Source organism: Archocentrus centrarchus, chromosome 22, assembly GCF_007364275.1.
Source record: "Archocentrus centrarchus isolate MPI-CPG fArcCen1 chromosome 22, fArcCen1, whole genome shotgun sequence".
Taxonomy (NCBI): Eukaryota; Metazoa; Chordata; class Actinopteri; order Cichliformes; family Cichlidae; genus Archocentrus; species Archocentrus centrarchus.
In genome coordinates, this window is record NC_044367.1 from 20568745 (window position 1) to 20595056 (window position 26312).

At 38.9% G+C, this 26312-nt stretch overlaps 1 protein-coding gene and 1 pseudogene across 3 annotated transcripts; both read left to right on the forward strand.

Moving 5' to 3' along the window:
- The first annotated feature begins 681 nt into the window (after nt 1-681).
- LOC115772757 (solute carrier family 22 member 2-like) lies at nt 682-1861 on the forward strand (annotated as a pseudogene).
- Nucleotides 1862-7780: 5919 nt separating this feature from the next.
- afdnb (afadin, adherens junction formation factor b) lies at nt 7781-26281 on the forward strand. 3 transcript variants are annotated; one of them, XM_030718135.1, is made up of 24 exons: nt 7781-8024; nt 10624-10816; nt 11094-11203; nt 11304-11428; nt 11525-11628; nt 11756-11797; nt 11923-12128; nt 12335-12480; nt 13177-13271; nt 13377-13648; nt 13856-13999; nt 16649-16847; nt 16931-17022; nt 17101-17187; nt 17303-17368; nt 17473-17546; nt 21294-21412; nt 21503-21649; nt 21779-21870; nt 22040-22183; nt 22291-23190; nt 24809-24896; nt 25016-25067; nt 26158-26281. In XM_030718135.1, exons 1-24 carry the CDS (start codon nt 7929-7931, stop codon nt 26249-26251), a joined length of 3687 nt encoding a protein of 1228 aa, XP_030573995.1. In that variant the 5' UTR covers nt 7781-7928; the 3' UTR covers nt 26252-26281. The 3 variants fall into 3 exon arrangements, with proteins under 3 accessions (XP_030573995.1, XP_030573996.1, XP_030573997.1); XM_030718136.1 differs by having other exon boundaries at nt 21782-21870; XM_030718137.1 differs by having other exon boundaries at nt 11097-11203.
- Nucleotides 26282-26312: the final 31 nt, after the last annotated feature.

Sequence of the window (26312 nt, forward strand, 5' to 3'; positions counted from 1 at the left end):
GGAGTCCTATATCAGGTAATAACTTTGTAAGTATTACGTATAGTATGAATATAAAAGAGACAAACTAAAATGAAATAATATGAAAACATTAAATGAGAAAAAGTGCAGGGTCATGATTCATGATGATGATGATGATCACACGATGACAGTACTGAATGTTACTGACTGAAAAACCTATTGTATCCCTTTCTACTTTTCTGACAAATAAAAACACAGAAACCTGAAAGACAGCAGTACTTTTGTTTCCAAAATGTTTTGTTTGGTCATCCTCAGGAGATTATGAATGCTTATACAAGAGTTCATTCCTCCCTGTCAGATAACTTGGGAGACCAGAGAGTCTTTGTGAACTTCATAAGAAATTTTTTATACCACAGATGTAATTCTTTAAAGACTTATGAACTCAGTTCATTTGAAAAGGCTCTAACAAACAAGAGCAGGTCAAAAACTTCTCTTACTGATTAAAAAAAGGATGGAGGCTAAAGGAGCAAAATCTGCCCCTGCAGACCATAAATCACAGGCACAGAAAGTCTCATAATGCTGCACATTTAATGACAACAATAAAAAAGCAACACCCCCCCCACCCCCGTCTTTTTAAAAAGGCAGCTCTTCTTAGACATCCTCAGAGTGGAGCTGCTTGAAGAGAGACCCAGCATTTTATGACACTTCAGATAATCACCACAGATGGCAGACATAGACAAACTCATCGTGCATGTAGGAAACTTTGGGCCTTTCCAGAGGAGGATTGCCACACTCAGTTCATTTCCATTGACAGTTTTTGCTTTTGTACCTGTTGGAGTTGGTTTTTAGGGCACTCTCTGGAACACTGGTGTTGGAGTCCTGTATCTTAGGGCCTCAAGGAGGAATGTGGCTGGAGTGAGGTCAAGGTGCGGGACGTGACCATTCTCCAGCCACGGAACGGTCTGGATCTTTCAGCTGCTGTGAGAGATTTGCAGTGGAATGGAGCAAAAGCCAAAGCAAATGTGATTAATTTGACTGGCAGTGGATTTCTAACGCAACCCAGCTGGTAGCATGTGAAAGCAGATGGGTGTTTGATAAAAACCACAGCACTATTGTTTCAGAGGCATTTTTGTCCTATTCCCAACAGTGTTTTTAATCTGAAGTATGAGGCAGGTCAATTATCAGTAAATTCACTTTACAATTTTTTTAATTGATCTCTTGATTTGCTTTTGCATTAGACTAACTCACGTTTTGACTGCTTGAGAGGAAACTCACTCTATCACATAAATCACATGTAATATTCATGTGATTTTGTGTAACTGTGAAACATGAACCAAGCTGTCCTGCAGCTAAAGACAACACGAGCAAGATATGTTACCATGAGAGTTTTCTAGGAAATCCTTTTTCCCCAGTGACTGCTTTTAGCAGTGTCAAAAAAGTTCTGCTGAGAAAAGAAAGGCTTTGCTGTGTCTAAACTTTCTAACACTGCCCCCTTTTTATTGTTGTAAAACATTTTAGTTGGTATTTTTGGGGTTTCACTTAGTTACTTATTCATTGCTGTGGTAATCGTGAAATCCCAAAGAAAAGCAGCGTTAATCTTTGTAGTTCTTGGAATTTCTTCCCAACTAGTTTTCATTGGTTTGTGAGAAATCCCGGCTTGCTGACCTGAATCAGGTTTCCCTGGCATGTGGATTTTTAATTGGAGCTTTTGTGGCTGTCAGTTTTTTTTGTGCACCAATAACAACAAATTTTTTTTTTCACCAACAAATCAATTTGACCACATATTAATATACTACTCCATTTTGCCAAAATTTCATTGCAGCAACTCAAAATGCTACTCAGTAGATTGTATGGCTCCCACGTGCTTGTGGGCATGCCTGGAAACAATGGGACATGCTCTTAATGAGACAATGGATGGTGTCCTGGGGGATGTCCTTCCAGATCTGAACCAGGGCATCACTGAGCTCCTGGAAAGTCTGAGTACAACCTGACGTCATCTGATGGACCAAAACACAATGTCCCAGAGGAGTTCTATTGAATTTAGGTGAATGTGGGGGGCCAATTAGTGGTATCAATTACTTCATCCTCCAGGAACAGCATACTCTCGCCAAATGAGGCTGGGTATTATCGTGCACCAAGAGGAACCCAGGACCCACTGCACCAGTGTAGGGTCTGACAATGGGTCCAAGGATTTCATCTTGACACCTAATGGCAGTCAGGGTGCTGTTGCCTAGCCTGTAGAAGTCTGTGTGTTCCTCCATGGATATATCTCCCCATTCACCCACAAACCAGTCAAGCAGAACATTGTTGCATGCAGCATAATGTTCTCCATGGCTTCTCCAGACCCATTCACGTCTGTCACATGTGCGCAGGTATTCTATGGCAAATGCCAATCGGGTTCCATGGTGCCAGGAAGTGAGCAAAGGGCACACTAGAGGACGTCGGGCCTTCGGGTCACCCTCATCCGGTCTGTTTCTGATTGTTTATTCAGAGACATTCACACCAGTGGTCTTTTTGGAGGTCATTTTGTAGGGCTCTGGCAGTGCTCCTGCTGTTCCTCATTGCACAAAGGAGCAGCTAACAGTCCTGCTGATGGGTTAAAGACCTTCTACGGCCCTGTCCAGCTCTCCTAGAGTAACTGCCTGTCTCCTGGAATCTCCTCCATGCTCTTGGGACTGTACTGGGAGACACAACAAACCTTCTGGCAATGGTGCGTGTTGATGTGCCATCCCGGAGGAGTTGGACTACCTGTGCAACATTTGTAGGGTCCAGGCATCGTCTCATGCTACCAGTACAGACAATGATCCTAGCCAAATGCAAAACTAGCGAAAAAGTCAGAAAAAAATGTCAGGGTGCTCCATCTGTAAAACCATTCCTGTTTTGTCTCATTGTTGTCCCTCTAATGCACCTGTTGTTAAGGGTGTTTGTTTTTTTTTCATGAAAATAATTTGGGGACCACAGTCCCATGCTTCTGTTTATGAACTTTAATTAATCACGTTCTGACCTTAAAAATGTATCACCGTGCTTACTGTAATATTGCAATTTATTTTTAAAAATGAAATATTTCCAGTCTTGTCTTTTCCTCTTCAGACACTTGCAACAGTTTACAGTTTAACATACCAGAATTTGATTCCCTCCTACTTAGCACTATTTGGTCACCTGTGGCATCTATCTTCAACATTTACTATGAAATAAAGACAAAATGCAACAGCACAAATGTCACTTTAAAAAGAAATAAATATACTGCTACAGTAGTTCCAAAGATAACATTCTGTTTTGCTTTTCTGCAAATTGTGATTTGCAGCGCATTGTGCTGCACATCTTACTGTTTAAGATGTGCAGGACTCTGGAGATTTAACAAGGAAGGACCCTGTTCCATTTACTGAAATCAAAAGCAGACTCTTGGAGTCTGAGATTTAATAAATATGTGAAAATGACTTGGCTCTGTAATGTATTTTTCAGCATCATGTACCACAGGTTCCAGTTGTGAATGATGCAGTGAATGACAGTCAGGTCAGGGTTGATGTTTCCACATAGGGAGTGTGGCTGCTCCTCTCTATTGGCCATTACAGATGCTGCACCATAAGCTGCAAAGCCAACAAACTGTGCATGTAACATTTATTCAGGAAAAAAAAAACATTAATTCAGAGATTTCAATTTTAATTTTATTTATATAGCGCCAAATCAAAACAACAGTCAACTCAAATCATTTTATATTGTAAGGTAAAGACCCTACAATCACACATTATACAATAGCACAGAGATACCCGTCATAGCAAGAGTTTAAATGCAGAATATCACAGACAGCATACCCGGTGCATAACTGCAATTCAACAAATTAAAATAAGAAGCTGCAGATCTCAAATGTAGATGATCAGGAATGTGTTTGACACTCAATATAAATATTTATAGTATTTTCTTTTTCTTTTTTTTGTGAGGCTCCTGTAAAATCTGAAAATCTAAATCCTTCTAATTTCTCTTTTATTTAGTTAGTGGCTTAAGGAAAACCTAAAATGGAATGCCTTGTAGTCCCCTTTGTATCTACTTGTAGGTACAGCTGACAGTGTTGAAAGATGATTGAAATCATTTCAGAAGCATTACAATAGATGTAAGTTCTTAGTGGGGAAAATGCTTCTGCTTGAACTGTATTTTCATTCTCCTGTCATCATGTCAACTTTGCAAACACAGAGATGTATCCAGCAACTCTGAGGTGTGATTTGCTCTTTTTATTATGCTGTGAAAAGTGATTGTCAAGTTCAACTTAATGTGCATCTCAGATCAGAAGATTGTGGTTTCTTCATATCATGTAAGTATGGTGTTTATATAGATTTTTACATGATCACATGGTACTGAATTTTCAGCCGAGTAAAACAATTCCTGTTACCTATTTAGGTATCTAAAACAATAGAGAAAGTCAAAATATAAAATATTTAACATATCTTTTGCTATCTGAAAACAAAAAATATGTTGACTTTGTTGCAGGTGTGATGTCAATGCTGTATAGAGCACTGGTGACACTGTTGCCTGAGATGTGTGGTCACCCTGCCAGAGACCACAGACGATGTGGAGAATCTGGGAGGATAAATGAATTCTAGTGAAAATAAATTGTGACATTTTATGTTTATCATTATTTATCTTAGTCAACAGTATGCAGTATTTCAAGCAACAAACCAGTACTAGCCATCAAGAAGAGACAACAAATAATGATATTGTTTCTCAAAAATGTTTGAGGATAATAAAAATACATTATAAGATAAAGTTACATCCATGAAGTATAAAAGTGCTGACAAAATCACTGGATGAGGGAGGAAGACAGCAGGAAATGATCAAGTAAAAAAAATCTGTTTGATGTCTGAGAGACAAGAGTGTGCTTGAAAACCCAGTTTTCCAATTAGGCATTTGCAGCAGAGAAGATTCATGCTTGAAGTCCTTCATTTCTGTTTGTGTGTGTTTTCTGACAGGAAGAAGGAGATATTGAAGGATGTGGAGGGAAACAGCTTGATGAAACTCTGAAGCTTCATAGGGCAGCAAAATTAGAGGCTTTTTTTCTGCAGATGTCCTGTGTTTACAATACGTTCCATGTCTGTGTATTAGATTTACAGCCAGTGAAAAGTTGTGCAAAAGCAGCAGTGGCTGTGCAGACCTGTCTTACATTAATATGAAGTGTTAACTTGAAATATAGACATGGTGAGGTGCTGAAACACATGCAGTGTAAAGACAGTCAAATGAAAAAAAGGATTAGCATATTCGTACCCTCGCACCTCTATGCCACCTTGAGCTAAAAGCTGTTGAAAGCTTGAAAATCTCAGCTATTTGAGTTACAGATGCAGAGAACAGCGAGACAAATCTGGAAAAGCAAGCCTTTTCCAGATTTGTCATTTACTCTCTAAAATATGCAGTTTTACCACCAAGTGGCCATTTTTTAAAACACTTAACATTTTGCCTCCCAAAACACAAGTTTGGTGCTATAACAAATATTTCTTGTGAAAGAAACCTGCTATAGATTATTCCTCACTCACACATCATTGAGCCCCGCCATGGTACAAGTTGAGATGATCCTATGTTCATATGTCAATGAGCAGTGCACTTTATTTTTGGTCAGTCCTAAATACACAGTCCTGCTGCATCATATCCACCACGTCCTGTCTGAGTAATGCCACTTTTGTTCAATTTATTGGTTGTATTAAATAAACACCTGATATATCAATGACAGTCCATCAATCCATTTTCTTTCACTCATCTGGAGCCAGACCAAGAAGGTCATAAATAAGATAAACATATCTCCCAAAGGCTGTGAAGTTGGTCTGACACTATCTTTCTGTTGCTCTCTGTCTAATGTATTATTTAATTGTTTATTATTTGGTTCAGCCACTATTTATTAATTAATTTACTGGAGTTTACTTTTAAACATTTGTCATTTTATTCATTGAGTAGAAAATAATCCCCAACATAACCCTATTCCGTGCAGGGTAAACTGTACCCTTGATGCATTTTTCATGGGGGTCATTGGAATCACTCTTTGTCTGGATCCTCACTTAGGACCAATTTGCCATGGGAGACCCTAACATGGGGCAAAGGCCCTGGACAACATTGCTCCTGGGATCACTGGGACACAAACCCCTTCACCACAATAAGGTGGTGATTTACGGAGGCTACATCCACTTATTATTTCACAACTCCTACAACTTCATGAACTTGGTTCTAAAATGCATATGGATGCATATTAGTCATTGCAACTTAAACCACAAATAGGAATCAAAAAGCTGATTTGAGCTTTGTGAGATGGTGTGTTATCCTGCTCAGAGCAGCCATGCAGTAATAAAGGAATGGACAAGGTCAGCAACAACACTCAGATGGGCTAAATGATTCTCAGTTGATACTAAGGGGCCCAAAGTGTGTCAAGAAAATATCCCCCACACCATTAAACCACCAGTAACAGACTGAACCATTGATACAAGACAGGATGAGCCATGCTTTCATCTTGTTTAGACCAAATTCTGATCTGACTATCGAAATGCTGCAGCAGAAATCAAGAATCATCAGACCAGGCATCATTTTTCCAATTTTTTGCTGTCCAATTTTGATGAGCCTATGTGAACTGTAGCCTAAATTTCCTGTTCTTAGCTAACAGGAGTGGCACTTATGTGCTGTAGCCCATCTACTTCAAGGTTTTGACATGTTGTGCATTGAGAAATGCTCTTCTGCATGCCTTGGTTGTAACGAGTGGTTATTTAAGTTATTGTTGCCTTGCTATCAACTCAAAGAAGTCTGGTCATTCATTCTCATGTGACCTCTGACATCAGCAAGGCATTTTCACCCAAAGAACTGCCGTTCACTGGATATTTTCTTGTTTTCGGTCCGTTCTCTGTAAACTCTAGAGATGGTTGTGTGGGAAAATTCCAGTAGATCAGCAGATGTGGAATACTCAGACCTGCTCGTCAAGCACCAAGTCACATTCATTCTGATGCTCAGTCTGAACTTCAGCAAGTCACCTTGTCTACATGGCTAAATGCATTAACTTACTTCCAAGTGATAGATTAGATACTGGAACAGTTGTACCTAACAAAGTGGCCATTTAGTTTATAATATATAATCTCATATATAAAATATTGTATAGCCTTGACAGAGTTGTACACACTTAAAGGTTTAGAATAGAATTCAATTATAAATTGTTATTCTCATGGATTGGAGCTTCTATCTGTTAATCAAATAGACACCAATGGCAGAAACTATAATGTTTTTTTCTGCTGAAAGAAATCTGCACATTCCATCATCCAGACAACAATACCCTTGATTGTTCAGTTTTTTAAATGCTATGCTGTATATATTATTGAGGATGGTTTTGTTAGGGCTTTTGTTCCATTGAAGGTTTACCCAGAAAGCTTTGGAGCAGCCAACAAAAGCTGCCCCACATACATAGTGTTGACTGAATGGGAAGACATGTAACCATAAATTGTGCTGAAAAATCAATGGCATGCATGAGAAGTGGAATTCCCTCAAGCATAAACAATGCTGCAAAAGGAGGATGAAAATCTTGCTCACTGTGGAAAAAAAGTTTTTCTCAGCAACGCATAATCGTTATAGATAATTACAGTTGAAAATTATGAAAAGAGAAGATGATAGATTAAATCTGTGTTGGACTATAAAGATGGGAATTAGTTGCCTGTGTCAGATGTGTGATTAGGAAACTGTGTCTCTCACATAACAAAGATCCACTGACCTGCTAAATGAGGGCAGAGGGGAGTGGGGGCTTGGAGAGGGGATGAGTATGTGGGTACTAAGTAGGCAACTATGTTTAAGAACTCACTGCAGAAGACAGCGTAAATGGGGAATGGATTTATTGAAGACTAGAGTCCTAACAGAGTAAATACTCACGTTTGTGCCACAGGATATTTCCCTCTGTTTTTTTTTTCCTGTAGGAAGGAGCTTTGCTGTTAGTTAGAAAGCAACCTTGAGGCGGGTTGTTAAAAATGCCTGAAGTGGAGGAACGAGACAAATTAGCCAAAGTCATCAGACAGTGGAACAATAACAGACTGGACCTGTTTGAAATTAGCCAACCCGATGAGGTGAGTTTTCTGCAGGCACAAAAATGCATCACACAAAACGGTTTCTATATTTTCTGTCAGCGCCAGAATTTTAGGTGTATGTTTAAATATAAATCTGCTTTTATACTTTTAATTATTAGTGTTAGTTAATATTATGACACAAAAATGTTACCTTAAAAGCTAAAATGACTGATGAACAATTCAGCTAGTTACAGCTAGTTCTCAAGAAAGAAAGAAAATTCTGGAGTTCTGGCCTCTTAAATTACAGGATTTACTGCTTATAATTGTCACATAGAAGAAACAACTGAGCAACTTGGACCTTTGTATTTCTGATCTGATAAAGACACTTTGCAACTGGCTTATTCTTGTTGTATTCTTGACTTTTTATATAACAAAGCAATGATCTATTATAAAATAACTAACATATTCACCAATGATGGATAATGGTTAGTTATACAGTCTTTGTGTGGTTTTAAGCTTTTGATTTAATGTTTTATACACACCCACCAACCACACTTTTCAAACCACTGAAAAATGAAGCTATTTAGTTATTATGTGGTTATTCAAGCTTTTACTGGGGTGGCCAGGCTGAGACTATTACTTATATTGGAGGGGCACAGAAATTGGAAATAGAATTGCTGTTAAAGCTTTTTCACTTTTATCTGTTAACAAAGCTCCTAAGACAAACGCAAATATATTGAGCAGTAGCGGTTCTGCAAAAAAGATTCTCATTGAAAAACTGCAATTATTGGATGCAACAACAGTTCTGTGAGAATGTGTACAACCTCCCACTGAGGTTCCCCATGGTTGAGTTGGGTGGCAAGACCTTATTGTGTGATGGCGTGGCAACCATTGACACTGTAAGGATTGACTCTGACAATCTGTCATGGCAAGAAAACTGCTTTAAGGGTATGCAGTTGGTGGTAGTAGATGAAATATTATATTATAAATACTATGCCTAATACCAGTAAGTTAGAAGACAACAGCATGAATCACCTGTACCACTCTGATTTGACTTACACATCCTGTTCTGACCGCACGTTATTATAGTGTATATGCAGAGCTTGTGGTTAATGGTGGACGTCTGATTAGAGACTCTACAGCTGTAGTCAGAAGTTTACATACACTCATCATGGACATGAATGTCTTGGTAATTTGGGGCTTTTAATGATTTCTTTGAGCTTTTATTTTTCCAGGGTGGAATGAAATTAATCTTTAATGACTTTAAAAAATAAGAATTGGGTGCACAAGTTTGAATGTATTTTAGATTTTCTCTAATCCACACAGGGTCAAAAGTATACATACATACAGGCTCAAATATACACATACACTCATTTAAATCTTATAACTGGTAGTTTTGTCTTTGCCAGCATAAAAAGGATTTGTTTGGCAGCACTCATTGGATTAAACAATATTCAGAACAATTGGAAAGTCCAAAGAACTCAGTGAAAATCTAAGGAAAATTGTAGATTTACACAAGTTGGGAGAGTCTCTTGGAACAATTTCTAAATAATGGCAGATTCCAAGATAATCAGTTCAAACAACTGTACATAAGGGTCTTTACCTTACAGTATAAAGTGCCTTGAGGTGACTGTTTGTTGTGATTTGGCACTATATTAATTAAATTGAATTGAATTGAAGTGGTATTGGTAAATTACACAAAGTCGATGGAATAAGGAAGAATTTCAGATTCAGCTGAAAACTTGGACACAACAGGGTGTTTGCACAGAACAATGATTGTAAACAACACCAAAGCTGGTTTTGGAATGGATAAAGCAGGCTAACATTAAGCTTCTGGAATGGCCTTCCCAAAGCCCAAACCTCAACCCTATTGAAAATTTGTGGAATATGTTGGGTCCATGTCAGGAAGCCAACCAATTTAAATGAACTTACCAATTCTGCCAAGAAGAGTGGTCAAATATCCAGCCAGAATTATGCCAGAAGCTTGATGATAGCTACCAAAACCATCTTGTTTAGGTGCAACTTGCTAACTATGCTGTATTATCATTATCAGTCAAAAGAGAAAAAAAAAATCATTAAAAGCCCAAAATTACCATGACATTCATTTCCACAGTGAGTGTGCGTTAACCTCAGACCACAACTGTATATAGGAACCTAGAAATTGTAAATCTTGCTCTGCTCATTTAACATACATTTAGTTCTGGCTTAAGCCACTGCCACATTCTTGCCTCTCCATTTCTCTCTGTGGGGTCATAACTAGCTGATCATCATTCATAAGACCAAGGGATAAGCTGCAGGAAAATCTCTCAGGGACATTTTGAAAGCTTTTCAAATTCCTATATATAAAACAGTTCTTTCTAAAGACAAGATTGGGCCATTCATTCTCAAAGTCTATTTACCTCCACAGTCTGGAGCACACAAAAGAGTAGAAAAGCGTGGGTTTTTTAAGCAATGGAGGAAAAAAGTAAATTGAATGAAGAGAAAACACAGGACAGAGTTAAAAGCTGTCATCTGTAATGGTGACTCAGTGATGAGAGGTTAGCATGCGTATACCCAAGTTGTTGGTTCCAAACTCCAGCGCCCTTTTTTCACAACTACAGTAATATGAAAGGCAAACACACCCAAAAATACTCTAAAAAAATGGCATGTTTTATGGCAGAACCTGGAATTTCATGGTGTGATGCGGTTCTACTTTGAGGATCCTGCTGGAGGCAACGTGGCCACAAAGTGTCTGCGTGTCTGCAGCAACTCTGTGACTTGTGACATCATTGAAATGCTGTCAGAGAAATTCAGGCCTGACATGAAAATGCTGACCACTAGTTACGCCCTGTATGAAATCCACACCAATAAAGGTAAGAACTTAACTCAAGTGAAGAAACTGCATGTGCCTGGCTGCTTATTTGCTATCATAATGGGACATGTGGGCAATAAATCCTCATACAGTAAAATAGATCACAAGGGCATTTATCAGAACTGAAATGTCAGGCACAGCTTTAGTATTTTAAAACAATTGATATTACATAAAGGAGTAGTCAAACACAGCCACATACTGCCCAAGAGATACTCTGTAGTCAGTTATATGATTTAGTAACTACGCTCTCCTTGCTTTTTGTGTTTTGTGCATGGAAGGAGAACGCAAACTGGATCTGAATGAGAGACCTTTAGTTGTGCAATTAAATTGGCAATCAGACAACAGAGAAGGACGTTTTGTGCTCAAGAAAGACAAGGACAGTTTGGAGGTAACCCTCAAACCCATTATGCACAAAAACCAGAACCTGAATAATAACATAATGTACTATTTGACAACTGTGCTACCTGCTTATGTGTTTAACAATAAAGGAAAAGTGCCAGGAGAAAGAGAAAGGAGGCTTGATACAAAACTTTAAGAGGACACTGTCAAGAAAAGGAAAGAAGAAAGAGAGGAGTAATAATACAGATGACAAGGTTTCAGAGGATGAGGATGGGTAAAATGTTTCATTATTCACATTTTTTTTTTTTTTTACTTTTTATTGGTCTCACATCATCAGAATAACATCCACTGCTTTTTAATTATGATCCAGGCCCGCTGAAAATTCGCTGAACAATGACAGCATTTCCTCGTCTAACCTTGAGGCACAAAAGTATTGCACAGAAAAGAACAAAACACAGAGGCAGACTTTTATGGGTAAGTAATCTTAAGCAGTACAGCCTAGATCATAACCATGTGCTTTACATACACACAGCCTGGCATATTTAACTTCTAAATGCACACTTTATTTCATTTCTCTATGTATTTAAATCTGAATTTTCAGATCAACCTGGATTACCGATTACCATTCAGTTCTCTGATAACTGTGAGTATGAAACAAAACACTTCTCCTTCAAGTGTTTCATGGTTTGATACAAGCCATTTCAAAGCTCACTGCATTTCTGTCTCATAATGTCCTCCTGCCCCCTGCTGGTTTCTTTTACCGTGTAGCTGCAGAACCCTTCCTGTCTGCAGTTATAAATTACACCAACAGCTCCACAGTTCACTTCAAGCTCTCACCTGCGTACATCCTCTATGCTGTGTGCCGGTTTGCTCTACAACGCCATTACAGTCAAGGCTCTCCACCCTCAGGCCGTGCACACAGTGTAACCTCAATCAGTAAGAAAATGGTGGCGATGACAGGGACGGTCATCCAGGCAAGTCCATGAAAGATTCTGTGGCATTTGCAAAGATTTGTTTCAATAAATGGCCTAGGTTATAGGAAATGGTTAATTTATTATTTAAGATAAATTATGCTTACAATCACAATGAACTTTTCAGACACTAATACCTCAGAATCGTGTCTGCAGGTGTTCTTCAAGTTTGCATGATGCTCATATATGGGCTACATTTGCCTTTCCAGAGGCAGCAGACCATTGCTGGGGCTCTTGCCTTCTGGATGGCCAACTCCTCAGAGCTGCTAAACTTCCTCAAGCAAGACCAAGACCTCAGCCCACTGACACAGCAGAGCCAGCTGGATCTGTCCCACCTGGTGCACAAAGCCTACAGGTAGAGATGACACAGTCAGACCATAGCCTACTCCCACAGAGCACAAGCACTCCAGCAATGTTTGACTTTAACATGCAATTTTCTTCCTGCTTTGTTAATATGATCTTAATATGAGCTAAAGATATTTTTATATATCCAGTGATACATTTACAAACAAGAACTTTAAAGTGGACTTACTATGCTTGTCCTTGTATCTGCTGTAACAATTGTGTAATAGGAAACAGAAGGATGATGTTTCTATTAAATATGCCCAAAGTTTCAAATAATGAGGTCAGTATTTGTAATCCCTTGGTTTCTGACAGTTTTTTCTGCTCTTGGCTCTGCATGATAGTGAGAGGGGAAGAAGGCTTAAAGAGAGAGGGTAGGAAGCGAAAATGATTTGTTTTAGGGAGAAAATGAATTGTGAAGCACCAAGGCATAAAATAAATAAGGATTATTTAAAACTGTTGATCATGCAAAGCTACTTCAGTAGCTCAATGAATAATAATAATAAGAAGAAGAAAATAGCATAACAAGCCTTCTTTAACTATAGACAAGCCAAACTAGTTTTACAAACAATTAAAGACACTTTTGCATGTCTCATGTTTGTGTACATGTACAGGATGATACTTGTGTAGCTTAACTCTGATCTTATCTAATCTTATGCATAGTGTATTATATAAAGTCTCTTTCTTGTTTGCTTTTTATTCCTCAAAGCTGTCTGCTACAGTGTCTGCAGAATGAGTTAAGGAAACATTTGCCAACTTTTCTGATTGATCCTGAGCAATATGGCTCACTGCCAGCTGGTATAGGTACAGGTTTGGTTCTTTATAAAAAAGCACATATATAATTTGTTTACTACTGCTACTACTTAATGGTGCAAAACATATTTTTTTCCCCCTGTCTTCCTGTTACAGAACTGGTGCTTAGCACCTTGATGAACACCATGGCTCTGTTGCGCCGCTGTCAGGTCAACCCTGCCCTCACCATCCAACTCTTCTCCCAGCTCTTTCATTACATCAGCATCTGGCTTTTCAATCAGGTCGTGAGCCCAGAAGCCAGCACCCCAGGCCTACGCTCCCACTACTGGGGAGCTGCTCTCTGCCAGAGGCTCACAGCCATTGAAGCCTGGGCAGAGCGACAGGGTCTGGAGCTGGCTGCTGACTGTCACCTGGGGCACATCATCCAGGTATGTAACTTTCTGTTTGAATACTGTTAAAACAGTAGTACCTTTTACCACCAATATGCCAAAACTATCTACCTCAAAAATGGTTTAAAACTGAATTAAGTGTTGGTCTCTATATTAATCATATGAGCAACTTTGTAAGATGAATGTTTAGTTTTCATTTACAGCATGTTTCATTTGGTTAAAATAGCATTGCCTGGCTGTTTCTAGGCAACCACCCTCCTGACCATGAACAAGTACTCAAAGCAGGATGCGAAGGACATCCAGACTACCTGTTTCAAGCTGAACTCTCTGCAGCTGCACATGTTGCTAGCTGGCTACCTCTATGCACCCAATGAGCCACACATCCCCCCTGTGAGTACCTTCAGTCTGCTCTTCCAATCCACTCATTCTCACAAATCCTTGAAAGAAAAGGTACAAATCTAAAGCTCAGTTAGTCAGATTTAGTGGAGCAAATTTCTATGTGGCAGAGAAAATAGTACGCTGACATAAACTCAGAGCTGAAGCAAGAGATTCAGTCACAGAAAAGGAGTGCCGCTGTATTGATCTGCATGAATAATTAATTATGAATAATACAATAATGAATAATATATAAGAAATAGTAAATTGAGCTGTCATATTACCTTAATCCGAGGTTTGAGGACAACTATTTACTCTAGCTAGCCATCAAATGCCATCATACTTGATCAGGTAGGTGCACAGATACAGATACCTGCTTATTAATGCTTAGTAACATACAACAAAGCTAGAGCACAGGACTGTAGTTTTGCTGGATATGTGAATCAAGAATCCAAAAGGCACCAGTAGTGCAAAGACAGTTAAGTCCATGTTAATGTCTTGAACTGGCTGAGGTGACACGTTGCAGAGCGATAGAGGCCCAGTCAGCGCCCACCTGTCACTCAGAGCTGCCACACCCCTAATAATGCATAACTTTCACCTTTAATACATTTTGAGGGTGATATAAAAAAAAAAAAAAAAAGAGTTGTCATAAAGGGGTTGATTGGCTGGAAATATTTTTGCAAAGAGAAAAAAAGGGGTCCACACACCGGCAAAGCTCCTAAACCACGTTTTTAATCCAAACAAATCTTAATAAGAAGTGACGTTTCGGGCCACAAATTGCCCTTCTTCAGACTTAGCGAGAACAAACAGGACACATCATATATGTACACAACAAGTCATGTGATGGACGCTGCCCACCTATCAGAAAGGAGGAAGGCAAAAAACACACGTGTATATAATCATCCATCAACAGAAAAGAAAAACATAAATATATAAATCCATTACAAAACAATATATTACAAATATGCAATGAGTATTCAATAAATATTTAAAGAATCCAACTAATCATACATGTAGAAAGATACACATACGTATATGTAGAAAATACTACAATTATTAAAAAGTGTTACATGTCCTGCAATTCTGGTAAGATTTGTTAAAATAAAAAGATTAAAATATATACCATCAAAAAAATACCAAAAAAGTACAAAAACACAGTCAAGAAATATATACATAAGCAGTAGTCAAAATATAGGAATGGAAATATTTTTGTACCTGCGTGTAAACACACTTTTACACACTGAAATCTATAGGGATCAACTCACTATTTGGAGCCAGCTTCAAGTGGACATTTGAGGAACTGTTTTTGGTCCTTCGATATCGGCTTCATTTTTCAGCCAAGGAGGTTTCAGCGTGTACAAACAAAATCCTCCAATAGTCCAACAGTTAAATCAACACTTCTCTAAAGCTGTTATTTCAAAAACTGCCCCTTGGTTACTTTAATTAGCTTAGAATTTACTGCAGGACCTTAATAATATTAGATGGTGTTAGTGGTTAGGGCACCGGATTAAGATGCTTCCTGGATGCGTCATATGTGACGTGTTTTGCACATGTCCAACTGGGAAGAGGTCCAGTGGCAGACTCAAGACACTCTCACTTGGCTTGAGAATGTCTTGGTGTGGGCACTGTTGGAATTGTTGTATGTAACTTTATTTTGGTTGCTATGAATTATCATAGCTTCTGTTTTTATAAGTTGATAATTTGTTTTCGATGTTATATTGTCCCTTTTATCTTGATGGACACACACACACACACACACACACACACACACACACACACACACACACACACACACACACACACACACACACGTGATTTAATCATGTGAGCGAGTGAAATAAAACAGCTGCGAAGGAGGCCGTCATTCGGAGATCTTTTCCTCTTTGTTCGGAGTGAGCTTAGAGGACGGTTTCCCCTTGCTGCAAGTAAAAATAAGAGTTGCGTGCTTTGTTCCATGTTTTATAAAACGATCTGAACCTATCAGGCACTACTGGGGGAAAGGAGGGTCTGAGCATCTCTGTTTAGACTATTGTCCCTGTGACCTGGATATGCAGCAGACAGACAAATAATTTTTTGTTCAGATTTCCAAGATTGTCAGAAAGTACTTGAGATGCGAACATTAAAACCAAAAACAAATTCAGAGGCAATGGTTAGGTTCCAAGCAGAATGTGAGCATTTGATTAATTAGCATTTGTTGAACTCTTTAGAAACACACAACATGTATAAATTGTTGAGGGTTGCAGTTTTTTTACGCTGATTTTTTATGTTATTATAAAATGCATTACAGCAATGCATTACATTACATAAACTAATTGTGTTTTAACTACAAAATACTGAATATATAGTATTTTAATGATATTAACTAAGTGCTAATTCTACTGCAACTTATAGTATTGCTGCTGCTCTTTTACTGCCTTTACAGCTAGAAACACTACCAGTTTCATTACTATAGTTACCTCATGGTAACAGCACTTGATTTCAGTGCTTCCAGGGAGGTCAGAGGTCAGAGTCCTTTTCCATATTTTCCTCAGAATCCCAGCAGATTGGATATCCGTTTCCTGAAGCCTTGCCACATAATGGCAAATGTCAATCTACTCTATACAGCACATCGACCTTTTCCTGAAATATTTCTGCTGTGCGATCCACTGTCTGTCCTCGCTGCAGGATCTGATCGATGCTGTAGTGACAGCTGCCGAGGCCTCAGCAGATAACCTGATTCGAAGCGAAGGACGGGACATCCAGCTGGAGGAGAGCCTTGACCTCCACCTGCCCTTCCTGCTGCCAGAGGGAGGATACTCTTGTGACACTGTCAGAGGAATCCCTCAAGGATTTAGAGAGTTTTTGGAGCCAATGTGCCAAAAAGGTATGGATTTTTTTGAATTCACATTACAGTAACCAATCGTAAGTCAGATCTTTGCTTTACTATATTACATCCTTCTCTCACAGGTCTCTGCTCTTTGACATCCCAGTCAAACTCCAAAGGAGACTGGACCATTTATTTCAGTGAATCTGCCCTGCCTGAAGAAAGCACATATTTGGTAAAGCCAAACAAACACATAGTCCCAGATGTGTTGAAATATGATGTAACTTTGAAATAAGGTTGTGTGTCTTGACAGGCAGCACACAGACAGCCAGAGATTATGACGATCACATTGAACAAACCTTTGAACAGTGGGATGGGAGTCAGCATTGTGGCTGCCAAGGTGACCATTTTATTTCTGACTGTCTCTATTATTTCTTAGTTTTTACAAGTTAACCACTAAAAAGATATGGAAAGCATTCCAGTAAATGAACAACCTCCCTCTTAATTTGCTGCAGGGAGCTGGGCAGTGTACCCTCGGGATCTATATTAAATCTGTCGTCAAGGGAGGACCAGCTGAAATGGTGAGAGCAACCACATTTTAGGATCATATTCGAAAAACAGCAGAATTTTCATGGAATCACATGAGGAAAGGCTGAATTTAATTATACATATCTACTTTGTCCAGAATGGCCAGTTAACTGCTGGAGACCAGCTGCTCAGTGTGGATGGTCAATGCCTGGTTGGCCTCAGCCAAGAAAGGTAGCTACACACCAGCCTGTGAAAGGTTTAGCTCCTTTTAGCTTTTCTTTTTAAAAGGATGGTAGCAGGGCGGTTGGCCTAAACTGAAAACTACTGTCTTGATTGTAACTTTAGTGATCCCTGACTTATCCTCTTTTAATATTAGAGAAATGCATCATCAGGTACTGGATGAGATTTGTACAGACATTAATATTCCCATCATGACAACATAACTTTGGTGATCCCCTTACTTTTCATCTATAATCTCATCACAGTACTTCCTGTCAGCCTCTGTAGGCTACATGCTCTCACAGAGGGTAAATGTAGCAAATGCATACTTTATTTATGTTTCAATACATGCCTATCAACTTTAGTAATGTAAAATAATAATAATAATAAAATAAAAATTCCAGACAAGTGTATGAGTGTAGTAGAAAGAAATGTGCAAAGATAAAGGGATAAGTAGTGAAAATTCTCAATTTTAAGTAAATCTTATTTATGCTTACACAATTTGTGCAATTTTACATGTAATGGAGCATTTATAAATTTGTCTAGTAAGTACTTTCACTTGTAGTCGTAAAAAAAAAAAAAAAAAACCACCCCTTTAATTCCAAGGTTTTTGGTATGTAAAAATAATCTGGTCTTTAGTGGGTCTTAAAATTCAGCTGAACAATACATGACATATTACACCCCTCATTGTTTATTTAACAAAAATTCAACCACAATGCAGAAGCAGTGTTTGATAAATTAACTGCACCTCATGATTCAGTAGCTTGTAAACCACTTTTAGCGGCAATAACTTAATCATATTCTGTATAATTTTATTAGTCTCTCAGATCAGTTTTGCCCACTCTTCTTTACAGCATTACTTCAGTTCATTGTGGGCATTCATTTATGCCCAGCTTTGTAAAGGTCCCGCCTCAGCATTTCAGTCAGAATGAGGTCTGGACTTTGCATGAAGGGGGCCATTGCAACACATTGATTCTTTTCTTTTTCAGTCATACTGTTGTAGATTTGCTGATGTGTTTGGGATCATTGTCCTGTTGCATGACCTAATTTTGGTCAAGCTTTAGCTGTCAGACTGATGGCTTCTGAATTGACTCTAGCATACTTTGGTATACAGAGGAGTTCATGGTTGACTCAGTGACTGCAAAGTGCCCAGGTCCTGTGGCTGCTAAAAAAAAAAGCCCAAAATCACCAGAGGTGGCAAAAGTACTGACATTCTGTACTTAAGTAGAAGTACAAGTACTTATGTTAAAAAATACTTTAGTAAAAGTCGAAGTACTGGTTCAACTTCTCTACTTAAGTAAAAGTAAAAAAGTACAGGCTCTGAAATGTACTCAAAGTAAGAAAGTAAAAGTAGTTCTTTGGAGGATGTTTCTACCTGCTATTTTTGTGTAAAACTAACCGAACCTCATTATATATTATTGTAATAATATAAAATAAAATTACATGAGAATGCAAACATTATTCCAATCTAAATTTTAATCCTAATGAATGCACTCAGCTTGAATCTGTTATGTAGGACACAAACTGTGAAAGGGAATTTAAACACAGCTCTGTTCTCTGTGTCCTCCATAGTAGAGGGTGAATGTGCCTCCACCTAAACACCAACATGAGGATACTCAGGGGTTACAGTGGGATTCAGAAGGTGGAGGAACCCTAAGATCAGCTGTAGTGGCTCTGCATGGGGAGAAGAACCACAACTTTCTATTGTAGCTGCAGTAAATGATGTTGGTGTGCAGGCTGTGATCAGCTGACCTGCTGCTGCTGCTGCTCTGAGGTTTACTGCTCTGTGTGGATGAACTGAACTCACAAAGATGTAACCCAGTATTTCACAGCTACCTGAGCTGATCTCCATCCCCTACACTGACAACATACAGGCTGTAGAAATGTTGGATTCAGTGAATGAATCTCAGCATCAGCAGCTTTGATTCAAACTCATCTCTGCTGCACTGATGTAACCTGTAACTCTGACCATGAACACAAACACTGCGCTCCAGTCCAACACAGAGCTTTACTGTAAATACAGTACAACAAGCTAACCTATTTATTACACACTAAACTGCAGTATTTTCATAGAATCTTTGAATTACACAACGTCAGCATACTTCAGTTTATTTTCCAGTCCTTACCTTTAATTCTAACCTCTCTTCTTCCTCTCCTGTCCTCTTTCTCCATCTCTGAGTGAACTTCTCTCTCTTTGCTCTCCCTGAAATGCAGCAGCTCTTCTTTTAGCTAGCAGACACACTGTGTGACAAACTGCACACACTTTGTGTGTTTGCTGATATTTGTTGAGCATTTAGAAACGTTGCATTTACCTGCCACACGTTACTCCCTTCATGCTCGCTCCTCTTCAGTAGCGCTAGCTAAGCTGTTTATGTGCCGCAGCGCAACTTACGGACTCGGTCCGGCCCGATTATAGCGCTATAAATGATACATTAATTATATGGGTTTGCGTATTTAATCCCTTTGTACGAGATAAGCCCCGATGATGAAGGATACACCAGTACGATTGTCTCTTATGTGTTATTATTCCTCCGTTTAGGCTCAGATCGTTTGATGTTTGACGGCGCACTGACCGGAAATGCAAACTTCTCTCTGACGTGTTAAAAAGTAACGAGTCTGTGTGAAAATGTAAGAAGTAGAAAGTACCGATACTTGTGTAAAAATGTAGGGAGTAAAAGTAAAAAGTAGTCAGAAAAATAAATACTTAAGTAAAGTACAGATACCTGAAAAATCTACTTAAGTACAGTAACGAAGTATTTGTACTTCGTTACTTCCCACCTCTGAAAATCACCACCCCTCCACCACCGTGCTGACAGGCCTTTAGAGTGAGATCATGTAGCTCTTGGGTTTTGTGAAGTTTCTCTGAGTGTTGGATGGTCTGACCTTTGGGTGAGTTTGTTGGGACATCCACTCCAGGGAAGATTGGCAACTGTCTTGAATGTTTTCCACTGAGCCAAGGTAACCTGTAGAATAACGGACTTCAAATTGTTTGGAAATGACCTCACAAAACTTCCCAGATTGATGGGCATCAGTCACTGCTTCTCTCAGGTCAGTGCTGCTGTCTTTCCTCACCTGAAACCTCCAGATCAGAAAAGTGCCAAAAACTCTGCTTTTATAGAGGTGCTCACAGGCGCTAATGATCACTTAATCATGTGCATCTGATTATCAGCACCTGGCTGTTACTTACTCTTTTAATTGCTGTAGAAGCAGTAAAGGTGGAATTAGTTTCACAAGACTGCCTATGCATTTGAGTTAATTTTTGTTAAATAAATAATGACATGGTGTAATATGTCATGTATTGTTATTCATCTGAGGTTGTATTTACCTAATTTTAAGACCTGCTAATAATCAGGTAATTTTTATTATGAAGTCATAAAACCTTTGAACTGAAAGAGGGTGTACTCTTTTACCATGACTGTAAGTAAATTATAATTTTTTTCTTTGTGCATACTGACATTAACATTAGCTCAAAGCAAATGGCAGCAACAGATTCTAGCATGGCTATAATCTTGACATGCAATAAAAAGCAATGAGACAACACAACAGAGTTTATGTAATATTCACTGCTTCTGTATTTGTCTTTACTTTTTCAGAAAATGTAACGTAACCATTAGAGACACACAGCAGGTTGAGAGTAGCATGCTTTTAATTTTAAAAACTGGAATATTAGAGTGTTTTAGCAAAGTTTAAGCATTAAATAATGGCAATACAGTCTCTAAACTGTGACATTAATGAATTATTAATCTTACACCGGTTTAGGGCTGCAGCAATCATGATGCAAACTGGCCCCATTGTGACCTTACAGGTTGCAAAGTTTGCAGCCAGCTGTCACGGCCTCGGAGCCCTGCTGAGTGAACCCAGCCCAGAGAAGACTGCAGGTAAGAACCAGTATACACAAGTCAAATCTCTGCTTTTTTTTTTTTTTTTACTTTCTGCCCTATTTTATCTGGTGAAAAAACTTTTTCTAGTCTCACAAGGGGATAGACACCATGCTATGCAGTACAGCATAGTGAACCACAGTCCCTCAGAGCAGCTCCATGCAGGCAGCAAAAGGAAGAAAGACCAGATAATGCAGAGAAACAGACAACTTTATCGCTCCAACCCCAACATGACTGGTGGGTGCACTTTTGTCACTTTTTGCTGCTGAGCACACACAGCATATATCTCTTACTGTCACATATGCTTAATATTTGAGGGCAAGTCATAATAACAGCTCCAGTAATTTGATTTTCTCCTTATTCCAGCAGATTTTTGCCTGGAGGATAGAGATAAACCTGTTGACCCTTCCACAGGAAACAACACTGCTTCTGTGTCCACTATTAACCTTTGCACTAATGTAAGATTATTAGGTAATTTTTTTTTTCTTACAATTTTTCCATGTTTGAAATTACATTTATTTTTATGTATTTGTCACGATCTTATACAGGCTCTGTCAGATAAATCTATTGCAGGAGAAAAAAAATATTTGAGGATTCAGCTGAACACTTTCCCTTTCTTGTGTTCAGACATTTCAGTGGGAGTACTTGACTCTACCAACCCCTAGATCCCAGGACAGGAATGTGTTTGAATCCAGTCGTCCGCAGAAAACTTTCCATGTCTCTTTGAAACCTTTAGCTGGACAGAGCTCCAATACGTCTCTAACCTTCATGGTGCGTTTTAGTGACCTCTCGCATTGAAATAAATAAAAAAGGAAAACTAGTACGCTTGTACTCTTATGGAGAATTATATTAAAATCTCTCTATTCTTCTCCCCCCAGCGCCAGGCCCTCTCTCAGGAGAACTTGTGTATGGACAGTGGAGGCCCCCTGCTGGACAAAAAGCAGAGCAAGTGGACACAGAAGGATCAGGGTGCAAAGCAAACTGAGAACTACTGCACGTCTTTCCCAATCCGTTCTTGTCTTTCTACTCATGATATCCTCTCTAATAACAGTTCTCCCACAAAACAACAACAGGGCAGTCGTGTAAGCTGTGCTGGTGTCTGGAGAACGCCCTTTTCACAACACACAACACCCACACCTTCAATCCAGCCGATACGCATCGACATGCCCATAACCAGAGTGGTGAGCCCACAGTTGAATCCTCCACTCACCACCTTCCAGCAGAGTTCTTCATTACTGGCAGTGAAAATGAGCCAAACTCTTCAAGTCAATGGACACAAACTGAGTCCTCAAAGCCAAGCTAGTAGTACTCATGCATGTCCAGTATCTCCAACTAAGAAGCTACCTCGGCCCTCACTTTCATCAAAAAACTTCAGCACACACACAGATCAAGCAGCAAAACCTCAAGTGAGCATCACTCCAACAAAACACGTTTCCTTCCAAGAACCTCCCTCTCAGCAGAAAAAGAACACAGGTCCTATGAAGCAGAAAGACCCCCAGGAGATGTTTGACCCATGGAGGAGAGAAGCCCAGGAGAAGCTAGAGAAGCAGCAGAGGCTTGAGGCGTTGGAGCTCCTGCAGCAGGAGGTGCAAGAGCTTCAGGCTAAAGCCAGGCGCACAGCAGAGGAGAACGACCGACTCCGAAAGCTCAACCTGGAATGGCAGTTTCAGAAGAGGCTGCAGGAATTTCAGCAGGGCGGAAATGACGAGGAAGAAGATGAGGATTTGGACATGATGGTGATGATACAGCAGCTGGAGAAAAGCACGTCACAGGCCAAGGTTAAAGAGAAAACACACCAAAAACTTTACTTTTTGAGCCTGTTTTGTTGTGCAAACTGTTCATAGCTGTGAGGTAACTCAGCTTTACGCAGATCATTTAATTTAAAGCTGAAACACAGGGATGCCCAAAGGGTTTCTTGGTATTAAGTGTATTAAAGGATATCTAATTTGCTCATTTAATCTAGGACTTCACTAGAGTAGCTTTGTATGATTCGCATGAAACACATTCACACACTGAACCTTGGGTTAGCCCCTCAGTTCATCCACAATCTAAAATGAGCTGTTGTGCCTCCTCTCCTTGCAAGGCCACCATTCATTTAAGCCAAAATCTCTTCTTTCAGAAGTGTTGTATAAAAGTTTACTTTTTACAAAATACATTTGTGGTTATAAGTTTACATAAACTCAACATGGGGATGAATGTCATGGCAATTTTGGGCTTTTAATGATTTCTTTGAACTGTTCCTTTTTTAGGGTGGAATGATTGATTGTACAACATAAATCATTAATGACTTTATAAAATAAGAACTGAGTGCACAAGTTTGAATTTATTTTGGATTTTCTCTAATCCACACAGGGTCAAAAGTATGCATACAGGCTCAAATATGTACATACTCCCCCACTAATATTTGGTTAAATCTCCCTGGAAAAAGAACATTAAAAGTCCAAAATTTACCATGACATTCATGCCCATTATGAGCGTATGCGTAATAGGGCTGCAACGATGGTGCGGGGCACAACAAACCCGTCAGACGTTTTAGCTGATTTGAATGTTATCCACCTCACACACGTCACTCTCCAAACATCAAATCACCAAGATAACACATAGGTCCTATTGTCCATGCCCTTAATTTTCCAAGGTTTAAAACTAAACTAAAAAAAACTTTAATTTTATGGGCATTTTCATTTTTTGCAAAAGCTTTATCTCTTATAATGAGAAAATTATGCAGTTAGTTAGGTGGGTAATAATAGGGCTAATAATAGGAGAATTGAGTGATTGGATGGATAGAGAGTCAAAAGTTGTGTCATTCATGTATCCAGATTATATCCCAATCAAATGTTACATGAGGATGATGCGTTTCTTTTTTTCAGCTGAGACATGGCCAAAAATATTCGTTAAATTGTTTCCTATGTTAAACCCAAATAGTAATATGCCTTAGTTTAGGTTGCATGTATACCTTACTGTATTTGACATTATGCACTTGTGATTATTTATTTTTGCAGTTAAGATGTTTTATTTAAAAATATATATGATTAGCACAATGAAAAGGTTTAGTTTTTGGACAGATAGCGTATGCAGTTAAACTATTAAAAACGCTGCAATTTGTAAAATGGAAACCAATGAGCAGTTCATTTTATTAAAAGATCCATGTTTTGTCTTTTCAATATTTATTATTGCTCATTAGTAAGACAACAGTATTTCTTATCTGGTTACTCAATCGATGGAATAATCGATAGAATACTCAATTACTAAAATAATTGATAGCTGCAGCCCTAGCATGCAAACTTCTGACCACAACTGTACATGCAGACTTCTGTAACAACAAATTTATTTGAGGATATTATTTAAAACAAACCTCCCACAATAATACAGATTAAATTATTTTATTTCCTGGTTCAGAACAACACAAGAAACTCCGGTGGGAAGGACAAAATGGAAAAGCAGACAGGAACTCACCTCTTCAAAAAGGAAGATGAAGAAACAAGAGGTAATAATTCATTCATGCATTAAAGTAAATGTTCTGTCACTTTTGTTTATTCAAAAAGTATGTGCACATCAGCCATCTCAGTTTATTCTCACTGGGGAAAATGTCCATGTTTTTTGCAGCTCGGAGACCAAGTGGACTAAATCATGATGCTCATGAAACAGCATCAAAAGAGTGAGTTTACAGTTTTCTGGCACACAAAGCTGAACATTAATTTTACATGCAGCTACTAATGCAACATAATTGAAAAGACTTAATGATGCATCTGTCCACAGTGATGCAAAACAAGAAAGCAATAATATCCCTGAGTAAAATAAATCTGCAGAGTCCCCTTTATAAGTACATTTTAAAACAGCACAGGATATTTGTTTCCCCAGACCACGGAACTCAAAGAAAAAATTGGACACCGAATATAGCACTAACCATAAACACGTAAATATAAATTTAGACCTAAAAAGCCCCACAAATGTCATCGTTACAACCATAAGCAGCACCCCACATTAAATGAAACAAGGAGAAATTCATGTCAAAAGGAAAAGTGGCGCTTAAGGATCGCAATTAAAGGCATAATTCAGCTTCTGAGCTTCCGGTTCAAAAGAAAAGGGGGGAAAAAAGGGGGACAGGGCCAAAAAAAAAAAACTATACTGCAGCTTAGAAGCCGTGCTCAGAGGCACGAACTTTATCCCACTGCATTTCAGGCAGAATAGAAGTCGTGCCGAGTAACACGAAAAAAAGAGGGAATTCGTGTTCATGAGCACGAATCAATAGATTAAATTTCGTGACTACTGCACGAACTGCCGTGAGACCGGGTAGGCTCAGCGCAGCACCGCTTCTTTTTTAACCTACTGTATTTATTTACTTATTTAGTTAAAAGATGAAGTGAAACAAAGGAATCTTTTGGTGATTCGCAATGGAAATGTGTGAAAGGTCATACTGACAAAAATTTTAGGCATCTATTTTAGGTTTTCAAAACTTGATACTTCACCAAAACTTTTTTGAATCACAGAACTCAACATTTTTGTTAAGAAGGCGCCACCTTTTGGTGACAGTCTACAATTGAGGGAAAGGGGTGTGTTCATGCTGGAAAGTAGATACGCCCAGGAGAAGGAGGGGGACTTCCAGCCCGACGACAGCCGGACGTCGGCCAGCTGGGGGCTGGACTTCAGCTGGCCGACGTCTGGCTGGATGCGGCAACTTTAGGTGGCTGCATCTGTATGTGTGACATATTTCAAGTACTCCTAATGTTATGGTTGTGTATTTGCAGAAACCAGGATGAGAAAGTCAAGAGAGTGCCGGCTCCTGAGAAACTCACATTCAAGGAGCGTCAACGTCTCTTTTCCCTCACGTCCAGTGCATAAAGAAGGCTTAAACGGAAACCTCAGAAGACAAAAAATGTCTAAATAAAAAAATGTAATCATT